Here is a 12,762-nt window from a genome sequence, read left to right on the forward strand (position 1 = left end):
TGACTTTCTACACTTAATAAGTTTACACGTCGTAATATGACAGGAATGTGGTTCAGCTGGGCGTTTAAGTAAATGAATGAGTTTAGTTTTACGCCGCACTCAGCAATATTCCAGCTATATGGTGGCGGTCTGTAAAAAATCGAGTCTGGACAAGACAATCCAGTAATCAACAGCGTGAGAATCGATCTACGCAATTGGAATACGATGACATGTGTCAACCATGTCAGCGAGCCTGACCACCCGATCCCGTTAGTCGCCTCTTACGACAAGAATGGGTTACTGAAGATCAATTCTAACCCTGATCTTTACGGGTAAGAGGGCGTTAAAACAAGCTCACTTATCAACAAAACACAACGATTGTCCATATGTATGTATGTACATTGTACAGAGCGAAAGTCGAACAAACTCACGGAACCTTGTAGGTGTAACTTTAACAAAGTGATGCGCCACAAATTGGTTTCCATAGTGACACAACGGCATCACCAAGGTAACGCTTGATAGTTGTGTGCATCTTTCCTGCATGTTCTACGTATTCTAAAATGTTTATAGCAAGCACGTTTATAACGACCAGTTCCCGATGCTATTTTAACATTGTTTCCAATTTCAATGTGTCTTCATCTGTGGTTGTGCACGGGCTGAATTTAAATATAATTTTGTTAGGGTTCAGAAGTAGATTATTGATAAATTCACTTTACCCCAAGTTGAGAACATTGTACTGGGTAAATTAACACGCAGCCTTTGTAATCTTCATATGTTACACGTGCTAGGGATTACGTGCCTCACTCTGAGAATGGGGATTAGAATCCCGCTTGGGACTCAACCCCACAATTTTACTAGAAATTGAGTAAATATAATCCTAAATATAAAATATATTACATTTGACCACTTTCAGTGTTCATAAGTGTGTACAGATAATGTGTCCAAGTATATTTCCGCTGTCCTTACAGACGGCAGCCCAGTCTCACGTCACACTCAGTTACTTTATCCGGCAAATCGACACATGACAGCTGATGAGCTTTAGCGGACAGTGTTTGACAACTGGGAAGAAGCCAGTGTTCCTCTAAGTCTGACATTTCTGCTTCAGCTAATCCATAAACTAGTCATGTGTGGATTAGAAATACATTTTAGTGAAGATAAAATCCAACTAATTAGGAAAACAAAAGATCCTGTGAACTTGATTGTATTTCTGAATATACGTCACAACATGTAAACGAGGACATTCTATGTCCGCTTCAATCACTTTCATCATATTTCTTCACTGACATCAAATGTGGCGTATGTGGATTCACAACTACAATAATTTCATCTCAACAATATTCATGTGGGGATTTAAAACATTTGTATTACAGAGAAGACACGAAGCATGGCGAAAAAATCATGATTTGAAACAACTTTTGATGAATTTGTGACTCAGTTATTTGTTGTGATATTTCCCAGACATGTATGAAATGTGTGATAAACTGGTCAACTACTGCAGAATAATAATCATAACAATAGTCATGTGTGGATGTAAAATCTTTTTCATACACAAGAGAATCCAGTCAAGCAGTAAAACAACACATTTAACTGACTTCGTTACATTCTTGTCCACAACAAACATCACATAGACAGACAACTTATACGTCCGCCTCAATCACTACAATTACATTTGACAGTTGAAATAAATAAGTCACACTTACAAGTTTACACAATGTCATGTTTATTTTATTATCTAATTCAGGGCGTCATAGATAAGTGACTTCTTGGTGTCAGTCATGGTGATATCTGCGCCACTTATCACCTTCATTTTGACTGTGAAGAGATCTGGCGACCCAAGTCCAAACATGGGAAGAAGAGACTCGCTCCACTCAACATCCACCTTGGCTAAAACAACCTCTGTCGAGGTCGATGAAGGCGAGTATCCCTCCCCACATCCAGCACAACGCCATAGTGGAGGGTGGCCTGTGTGCCGGGTGTGTCAGACATTGTGTTAGTGTAACACTTCCCCCCCTCCCCCTGCTGCCACACACTGGTACAGAGACTCCCCTGGTGTGTGTAACATCTCCCTACACTGACACACCAGGAGCGGCGCTGGTAACAAACACACCACCCACTGTCCACCTGGCTCTCCTCCACCACACCCATCTCCAGGACAAGCCACCACCCTACACGCACCACACCCACCCTAGAGTGTGTCTCCCAGTATCGTGGTGTGTGTGGGACAGGGGTGACAGTAGAGGGGGATGGAGGAAGGGGCATGATGGTGGAGGCACATGTACCCCGATATTTCCTAACCTGCCGCTGTGTCTGTATTGTGTGGCGGGCGGCGAGTTCACCAGCTGACCGACTGTAGTTACGTGGCACCTGTCGGTGTTGGCTCGAGCAGCGTCCAGTTGTAGTTTAGGACCTGGAAATATACATTTTGTTTACAGTTTAACAAATTTCCTGACTTCAGACAACAAATTAGTCATGTTATTGTCAACCTCCTTTCAATGTTTACAAAACAGCACACTGAATGATCGGCCGCCATTTTCGTCTGTGTATGAATTGTATCACCACTGTCAATTAAATACACACAATTATACTGTGAAAATATTTGTATGGGTATTCTAAATGTTTTTCATACAGTTTGATATTGACTGACAATGAAATAAACACTCCATGAAACAGTTTGTCAGACACTGTCAGTTGAGCTGGTTTGTTGTCAGTAGTCAGAAATAGACATTTCCGTATGAAAACTCACATGTATAAACATCATTTCATGATAAAACTATTACTGTTGGTATTCCAAACTCTTCTTATACAGTTTACTAAACAATAAGACATAAAAGCTGTTGTTTGATGATATTTTTACATCTGAGTGTTCAACAGACACAGTGTCAACAGGTAACTTCTACGTCCGCTTCAATCACTGTGCACAGTTTCAACACACTCACTGTGTGGGGAGGTGGTCGAATCATGTCTATTGGCTGGGACTTATAATTATTTTTTATGTTAAACATAAAGTTTAAAGAGATGGGTTTTTTTCAAATTGATTAGTTTCGTATATCTTGAGACAGTTCGTTTCAGATGTTACCAAGAAAGCATCAAATACAACTTCACCAGGACCCGTGAACATCCGGGTTAGAATATTGGTCTTCAGTAACCCATGCTTGTCGTAAGAGGCGACTAACGGGATCGGGTGGTCAGGCTCGCTGACATGGTTGACACATGTCATCGTATCCCAACTGAGTAGATTGATGTTCATGGTGTTGATCCCTGGATTGTCTGGTCCAGACTCGATTATTTACAGACCGCCGCCATATAGCTGGAATATTGCTATGTGCGGCGTAAAACTAAACTCACTCACTCACTCAATTTCACCAGGAGGACTGACAACCTGTCCGATCATTATTACAGGTATTTGACATTTAGTTAATGGGTGAACATTTTGTCACATCAAATACGTATATTTCATATGCAAATAGCTGAACTGTCGTCAACCAGCTTCTCACCCGTGTCATACTCATTTTAGTCAAAATTCAATATATGTATAAACTCTCACCCTTTCATAATGATCTAGCATTTTCAGTTTAGCTTCTCAACACTAAATTGTAATATCTGCTTTAGGTCGTATCTGAAACGACGCATTATGTGAAAGACAATTAAGCAAAATATATATATGTCCTAAAGTATAATATTCATTACAGCGCATCAAAATCCCAGATCTTATAACGTTAGGCTTTCATCTCACTGATTGACACAAACTGACACCGACAATGGGTTATTTTACAATACACAAAACACACTATCAACCAAGAACTTGTTCCAAACGTTAACAATGATTAACGAATTTGTGGTGTTTTAGGCCCTTGGTTTAGATATTATACAACCGGACAGTAAACCAGTCAGACAAAGTTAACGAGAACCAGGTACACCCTCCTAGTGAACAACGGCTTCTGATTGCACATCCATATGTCGCCCATTAGAATTCGTAATAGTTTTGAGGGCAAATTCCAACTGGGTCGGGATAAAACAAGTACATCTATTCTTGAGCAAGTCAATCGCTGCGAATTCACATCTCCTTGTAAAAAAACGCGTCTCGGTGGCCTGTTGTAGACACATTCATATTACACCAGATGTCCTCCGTGACGCCCAGTCTGGCCACCTCGGCAAAGCCCTAGTGTTACCAGCTGTTCGAAGCCCCATCAAGAAATAAACACATGCAATTTTAGACCCTTGCAATTGCTTCTTCCAGCTGACGTTTCACTGTCTATAACGATACGTCCGAGGGTTTGTAATGATATACAGAAATATGGATTCTGTTGATAGATACGATAGTTACATTTTCTGGAAACAGTGTCGAAAACTCACTCACGATAAAAGTGCACAGGTCACCAAAAAGTAGAACCGGTGGCATGCCTATTGTTTAAAGGTCGGGTAACACCATGTCCAGTGTTTAAACGAAGTTAAATAGTTCCACCGAATCCCCCATATAAACAAGGCTCAACAGTACTACACCAAGTAGAGTGTCCTTTGTTTAAAGGGCAATCAAGATAATTTCATCCAGTACCATATCGTGTGTTAAAAGGCGGACATTACTACACTTAGCGCTATAATGAATGCTCAAAGGGCGGACATCATCACGGAATCTAATACCACAGATGATGGCAAACCTGAATACACCCAGTACCATATCATTTGTTCAGAAGACGGGAATCACTAATACAAGAACCCTTTAATAGACTTTAATAGTACACAATGTCCACAATGTCATAGGGTTTCAGCAGCAAACCTGTACAGCATCCTGTGGTTACAGGTCAGGAAAGAGCGCTTCATTCAGTAACTTATCCTGTTTGTGGGCGCACAACGGCATAACATCGAGTTGTGCAACGTCGCCAAGCAAGCAACTGATTATACTCACACTGCAGTGTCAACTTGGTCCCTGTTCCTGTTTCCAGACAGTAGGTTTTAGTCCCCGCATCTGCAAAATATTTCCCAGCTTGAAGAACAATAATGCTCATACACATTAAAGCATAAACAGTAACTTCTATGCTTGGAACTTTCTTTTTTCAAAATAAGAGGCACTCCACCTTTGTACCCAACAAAATATCTGCCAAGACAGATCTGGGTCCTTGTAATATCAGTAGAGTCACGTTTCAACATTTTTAGTCTCTCAGCTTCTGTCCATTACAAACGGGTATTGATAACGTATCCCATATCTGCCCTCTAAGTGTACACGTATCACAGTATCATGTCAATATAACAAGACCAAAAACTGTTCACATAAGATTACTTTGGATAAATATTTTATGAGGCCATTTTCTGTCCATTCATAACTATGTCTGTTTAAATCATAAAGGAGTTGGAAGCATGTGCTTCTGAAAATATGGCATGCAAAATAAAGGGACACATACGGTAACGATGTTTTCCGTCGTTACTTTTCCAAAGTAATCTAAAAATCTCACCAAACTGTGGTAGTGGTGCTGGATTGTTAGCAGCCTCCGGAAGCTTCAGCTTGAAACAAAAGAATATATTTACAATGTCGCAATTCAACATTCACAAAGCCGTAGGCTTGTTTCACTCCTAAGATACAAGCATAAGTTCAATATGAACATTATATGTACGCAGGTGACAATAATTATTACCTCAGAGACTACGAGACGTATATACGTATGCTTACTAAGAAGTACTTACATGCTTGGGTGTGTTCTCCGGGTCAGGTAGATGGATATCATCTGTCTGTGTACCTCTGTCTGTAAAATAACCAACAACTGTTACCAACGATCATTTTATGTTTCACCGAGTTTGTGTTAGAACGGAATAGAACGAGCATCAGCTCACCATCTTAAAGTCAAATTAAATGAATGGTCAAGAGAAACATCTACAAGCCATCAATGTTTCTGACAAAGCCTAATCAAAAATACTTGACAGTATGCTAGGAAATACTAAACAAATCTAATATATAACATATACTGCCAGAGTCAGAAGTAAGTACCTGTCAGTGTGTGTTCATCAGATGCTGATCCATCTCTAACGACAGACCCAAACTCAGAAATGTCGGATTTCAATTTCTCCAGTCCTCTCATGTTGAATGTGGCTGCAGGTGAACAGTGCAGCTCTGGTGGAACTGATCTGAGGTAAGTCTTCGTTGTTTCTTGTATTGAACTCTCCAGTGTCAGAAAGTCCGAGTTTGAAGCATATCTGAGCACTGTCTTGATGTAGTCTGAGGTCCACTTGCATCGTTCACTCTCGCCTTCAGAGGTAATTTGCTCTGTGTGTAGATTTGACAGTTTCTGCTTCGTCTGATTGTCAAGATCGATGATCAGTTCCTTCTCTCTTTGATCGAGTTGTGTCCTCAGAGAATGGAAAGTGTGGTGGATGGTCTCCTTCACAGCACTGCTTGTCTTCTTTGTGTCATTTATGGCTTTGCTGATGCTCTTCACATATGCTTGGTGAGACGTATGAAGTGCAGTCACGTTCTTCCCATGTTGTTCTATCCGCACTTTCGCAGCATCAGAAGCTACGTCTAAATCCTCAACGTCGTGTTCAGCATGGTCGCCAAGCCTGCATTTCGTACAGATTAAAATGTTACAGTTTTGTCAAAATATTCCAGAGGATAACGCTTGTGAAGTTTGCAAACTGGTTCAGCCTTCATGCTTCCCGGTGCCGTGTCCACAATGGTTTCAACAACATGTCGTCTGGTAGCTTTGAAACTGTTGTGCATGTTCTGGCAGTATTCACAGAGGAACTCTTCACAGTCCTGACACCAACACACAGCCTGGTTGCCACCATCTTCGTGTGTACAGAGAAGCTCTGTACGGCGATGCTTGACCATCAGGTGGAATATTTCCTTCTGTCTCACTGGGTCCTTCTGGAAGGTTGTGTCTGTGAGGTTGATCTCCCTCTGACATGTAGAGCATGATATCACACCACCAGCTGCAGATGTCACACATGTCCTCACACACGGCGTGTAGACAGGGCAGTAGGTAGGGGCGGGGCCTTTCAGGGTAAACTGCTGCTGACAGACAGAACATTTGGGGAAGGCGTCCATTCTGAAACAAACATATCATTGTCCTAAATCACTCAATTCAATAATACGAACATGTTATCAAGAATGGCATACTGATTCCAAGAAAATATATTTGTGCACTCTTTGTGAGTGAAAAAAATCTTCATGTTAGATTGAGTTTACTAGGAGGTGAGAGTGAGGGTGAGGCGGATAAGAGCAGAAGGGAGAAAAGAGGTACGGGTACAGGTAGGAGGGAGAGCATAGGAGGAGGGAGCGGCTAGCGCAGGTAGGATGTACAGGCGTAGAGGGAGTGACGTTTACAGGGGTAAGAGGGAGCCAGGGATGTATAGGTAGGATGGTGTATAGGGGAGGAGGGTACAGGCAAGTACGGGTAAAAGGGAGAGGTGGGTACGGGTAGGGTAGGAAGCTAGTACGGGTGGGAGGGAGGCATGGGAGGAGGGAGCGGCTAGTACGGGTAGGGGATGTACAGGAGTAGAGGGAGAGACGTTTACAGGTAGGATGGAGCCAGGGATGTACATTTTGTATAGGTAGGAGGGAGAACAGGTTAGAGCCGGGAAGGAGGGAGAGACTGGGTACGGGTAGGAGGTACAGGAGGGTACAGGTGGGTGGGAGAGGGGCTCGGAGGAGAGAGGCGTGCTTGAGTATGAGGGAAGGCATCGAGGAGAGTGAGGTGTACGATTAGGATGTCAAACAGATCCAGGTAGGATTTAGAGAAAGGGATGAGTTAGACGGGGTTGGGGGTGCGATTTGGAAGAAGTAGCAGGGAGGAGGGAGAGAGGGGGAAGGAGGGATTGAGAGGGAGTACAGAAGGGAGAGGCGGGTACGAGGGGAGAGGAGGGGACGAGAAGGAGGCAGAAGAGGGAGGAGTGAGATGCAGTTACAGAGTAGAAGGAGCAGAAGGATGAGGGGGAGATATTTGTATGATTAGCAAGGTAAGGCAGATACAAAATACAGGGGAGACAGGAGAGGAGGGAACAAGTAGGAGGGAGAGACGGGAAGGTGGGATTGAGGAGGAGTAGAGGAGAGGAGGCGGGTATGAGTAGGGGAGAGAGCCATTTGAAGGGAGGTACGAGGAGAAAGGAGGAGGAGGAGGGAGAATAGGTACGTGAAAGGAGAAAGGGAGGAGGGACAGGCGGGTACAGAGTTGGAGAGATATGGAGGATTGAGAGGAGGAAGGAAGGAGGGAGGAAGAGTAAAGAGGAAGAGCCTGGTAGGAGTGACAGTCAGAGGGAGGTATGGAGGAGGCGGGTGGGTACGGGTAGTAGGTACAGGCAGGTACATGTAGGAGTGATAGGAGGGGAGGAGGGAGAGGCGGGTACGGGTAGGAGCAGAACGCAGGGGAGATATGGAGAGGCGGGTACGGGTAGTAGGTACAGGCAGGTACATGTAGGAGTGATAGGAGGGGAGGAGGGAGAGGCGGGTACGGGTAGGAGCGAACGCAGGGGAGATATGGAGAGGCGGGTACGGGTAGTAGGTACAGGCAGGTACGAGTTGGAGTATGAACAGGGTATTAGTGAAAGGCGGAAACGAGTTAAAGTGAGAGGCAGGTAAGAGGTAAGAGGGAGAATCGTGTACGAGGGAGAGAGACGGGTACAGATGGGAGGGGAGGTGGAGGTGTAAAACAGGGGAGGATGTAGAGGCGTGTACGGGCACATGATAAACTATCTACCTCCATGTCATTCCCCTCGTTCTACCTATAACAATACCACTCTATTTCCCAAATAATGATCCACCTAAAACCACTAACTATATATCCACCCGCAACTCTTGTCTGGATCTACATACCCGACTACACACAGACGCTGAATGTAGAGATCTGTCTCACCGATCCCCTGCACAGTTACGCCTCTAAGATAACAAGTCCTCCATGTCACGTGACGACGATAACGCCCACTTCATGCACTACAATCGACGATATTGTACACCTCAAGGTCGTCTGCTGTCAAGTCTGGAACCTTCCAGCTTGATGTTTAGAAAGAAACGGAATCTATCTAACCCTAATATCTGACAATTAACACCCCGATTCACTGTCACAACGTTAGGTAGAGTAGTTCCTTGTTTGTAAATACAATATCATATGCATCACACACAACACACTACGAGTAATGGGGTCTGAGGTGGGAGTGACAATGAAGGGTTTACCTGTTTGTCCTGACGCCTGATTGTGTAAACTTAAATCAAGGGCAACATAGATATTACATAATCTACGATACTCACGTATATGTTTCGCAGATCTTTCTGTAAAATATATCTTGTCAAGACAGCTTTACTGGAATATGTCGCGACGGTACAGCACACACCTACCTGGAGGTTCGGCTTCCTTGTTATACTGGTGATTTGCAGGCGTCGCAGGATGGTGATAAAGACTGTCACACGACACCTAAACACAAAGTCCATGTACTGTGGAGATAGCATATCTGCACTTACACACTTGCACGCATGTGCACAGACGTCCCTTGCGTGTTATAGGAACTATAAATTCAATATTCTAGTGTGGTCACCATGCTGATATGGCATTTGTAATAATGGATATCAATATATGATCAAAATAAAATGCCTTTGGTAGTAGGTTTCCCGACAGGATAAAATCAAGGTTAATCAGTTACACCACTGTCTCAGGTTTCTGTTTGAACCATATTAAATGCTGTCACCATCGGGCTGATAAATAATCGACTCTCTGATCAAATATATTTCAATACACACTTAAACTGGAAATGGTTAGGGACCGTTTTGGATACACGAGAACAGGGTTTTCGACGACAGGATATCAATAACAAATTAAAGTGATGCAGACATTGTGTATTTTTCCAATGGTAAATACCGCCAAGGTTCATAAAATACAATATGAATTCATATTAAATGATATTTACCATGCAAAACGTCACTCGCTTGATAACGCAATAACTCTTTTTCATTCATGCTGCCATGAGTTTCACTTTTTTCATTACATGATATTTATATAGCGCACATATCCACGTGACTAGTACATGCACAAGACGCTGGTCACAACTTACAGGGGCGGTGGTGTAGCCTTGAGGTTAAAGCGTTCGCTCATCACGGCAAAGACCCGGGTTCGATTCCCCATATGAGTACAATGTGTGAAGCCCATTTCCGGTGTCCCTCGCCTTGCTAATGCTAAAAGCGACGTAAAACTAAAGTCACTCACATCTGTACTTGCTACCACCAATTGGCGACATGATAACGTTGACCTCTGACTTCACTCCTGTAAGCTGGACCTGAGGCTCGCCTACAAATAAATAACGTTTGTTAAATATGTAGATAAACTCCTTACAAACAGAGCTGATATTCATTGCACAAAGAAGCACGGAAAGAAAAGTAAACTTTAAACAAGGTCGAAAGTTTTGATTAAACTTTTACTGATATTAAAACTGATATTACTGATATTAAAATCAAAACAAAACCGGTTTTGAAATGACAAAAGGCAATACTAAATCTCAAAGGGGATCGAAGTCCAGCACTTGTTACATGTGGCTGGTGCCAAAGATTTTGTCAGTTATGATTATCATTAACTGCGAGACTGACACACACTATAATATGAGTTTGTAAACAATCTCGTGCTGGGCAGATACTTCTACTGGCTCACACCCAGTCTCCCTTTAACACTACACTGTTTCAGTCATACTAAGGTACATGTACATGTCTACATGTGGTACACTGTGAGTACAGGCTAGAACCTTATACTGGCACACACCCAGTCTCCCTTTAACACTACACTGTTTCAGTCATACTAAGGTACATGTACATGTCTACATGTGGTACACTGTAAGTACAGGCTAGACCTTATACTGGCACACACCCAGTCTCCCTTTAACACTACACTGTTTCAGTCATACTAAGGTACATGTACATGTCTACATGTGGTACACTGTAAGTACAAGCTAGAACCTTATACTGGCACACACCCAGTCTCCCTTTAACACTACACTGTTTCAGTCATACTAAGGTACATGTACATGTCTACATGTGGTACACTGTAAGTACAGGCTAGAACCTTATACTGGCACACACACAGTCTCCCTTTAACACTACACTGTTTCAGTCATACTAAGGTACATGTACATGTCTACATGTGGTACACTGTAAGTACAAGCTAGACCTTATACTGGCACACACCCAGTCTCCCTTTAACACTACACTGTTTCAGTCATACTAAGGTACATGTACATGTCTACATGTGGTACACTGTAAGTACAGGATAGAACCATATACTGGCACACAACCAGTCTTCCTTTAACACTACACTGTTTCAGTCATACTAAGGTACATGGACATGTCTACATGTGGTACACTGTGAGTACAGGCTAGACCTTATACTGGCACACACATCCAGTCTCCCTTTAACACTACACTGTTTCAGTCATACTAAGGTACATGTACATGTCTACATGTGGTACACTGTAAGTACAGGCTAGAACCTTATACTGGCACACACCCAGTCTCCCTTTAACACTACACTGTTTCAGTCATACTAAGGTACATGTACATGTCTACATGTGGTACACTGTAAGTACAGGCTAGACCTTTATACTGGCACACACCCAGTCTCCCTTTAACACTACACTGTTTCAGTCATACTAAGGTACATGTACATGTCTACATGTGGTACACTTTGAGTACAGGCTAGGACCTTATACTGGCACACACCAAGTCTCCCTTTAACACTACACTGTTTCAGTCATACTAAGGTACATGTACATGTCTACATGTGGTACACTTTGAGTAGAGGCTAGACCTTATACTGGCACACACCCAGTGTCCCTTTAACACTACACTGTTTCTGTCATACTAAGGCACATGTACATGTCTACATGTGGTACACTGTAAGTACAGGCTAGACCTTATACTGGCACACACCCAGTCTCCCTTTAACACTACACTGTTTCAGTCATACTAAGGTACATGTACATGTCTACATGTGGTACACTTTGAGTAGAGGCTAGACCTTATACTGGCAAACACCCAGTCTCCCTTTAACACTACACTGTTTCAGTCATACTAAGGTACATGTACATGTCTACATGTGGTACACTTTGAGTAGAGGCTAGACCTTATACTGGCACACACCCAGTGTCCTTTTAACACTACACTGTTTCAGTCATACTAAGGCACATGTACATGTCTACATGTGGTACACTGTAAGTACAGGCTAGAACCTTATACTGGCACACACCCAGTCTCCCTATAACACTACACTGTTTCAGTCATACTAAGGTACATGTACATGTCTACATGTTTTACACTTTGAGTTCAGGATAGACCTTATACTGGCACACACTCAGTCTCCCTTTAACACTACACTGTTTCAGTCATACTAAGGAACATGTACATGTCTACATGTGGTACACGGTAAGTGCAAGCTAGACCTTATACTGGCACACACCCAGTCTCCCTTTAACACTACACTGTTTCAGTCATACTAAGGTACATGTACATGTCAATATGTGGTACACTTTAGTTCATGCTAGACCTTATACTGGCACACACACAGTCTCCCTTTAACACTACACTGTTTCAGTCATTCTAAGGTACATGTACATGTCTATATGTGGTACACTGTAAGTACAAGCTAGACCTTATACTGGCACACACCCAGTCTCCCTTTAACACTACACTGTTTTAGTCATACTAAGGTACATGTACATGTCTACATGTGGTACACTGTAAGTACAGGATAGAACCATATACTGGCACACAACCAGTCTTCCTTTAACACTCCACTGTTTCAGTCATACTAAGGTACATGTACATGT

The 12,762-nt window shown here is 42.8% G+C and overlaps 1 protein-coding gene across 1 annotated transcript; it reads right to left on the reverse strand.

The window, feature by feature from the left end:
• Positions 1-1,166: 1,166 nt before the first annotated feature.
• Positions 1,167-6,867, reverse strand: LOC124276387. Its single transcript, XM_046712029.1, has 5 exons — positions 5,957-6,867; positions 5,656-5,714; positions 5,427-5,475; positions 4,883-4,942; positions 1,167-2,386 (listed from the first exon to the last, which is right to left on the reverse strand). Exons 1-5 carry the CDS (start codon positions 6,045-6,047, stop codon positions 2,145-2,147), a joined length of 501 nt encoding a protein of 166 aa, XP_046567985.1. The 5' UTR covers positions 6,048-6,867; the 3' UTR covers positions 1,167-2,144.
• Between the last annotated feature and the right edge of the window lie 5,895 nt (positions 6,868-12,762).

Source organism: Haliotis rubra, unplaced genomic scaffold (assembly GCF_003918875.1).
Source record: "Haliotis rubra isolate DU_JTF1 unplaced genomic scaffold, ASM391887v1 Scf2088, whole genome shotgun sequence".
NCBI classification, from domain to species: Eukaryota; Metazoa; Mollusca; class Gastropoda; order Lepetellida; family Haliotidae; genus Haliotis; species Haliotis rubra.

Bases quoted from the DNA above. Each gene is read 5' to 3' on its own strand.
- LOC124276387 (XM_046712029.1), bottom strand. From the start codon at position 6,047: ATGAGAGGACTGGAGAAATTGAAATCCGACATTTCTGAGTTTGGGTCT. The intron at 4,943-5,426 runs GTGAGATTTTTA...AATATTTTGCAG, and splicing joins AGCACCACTACCACAGTTTG to ATGCGGGGACTAAAACCTAC. The intron at 2,387-4,882 runs GTGAGTATAATC...GTATATTTCCAG, and splicing joins GACCAAGTTGACACTGCAGT to GTCCTAAACTACAACTGGAC.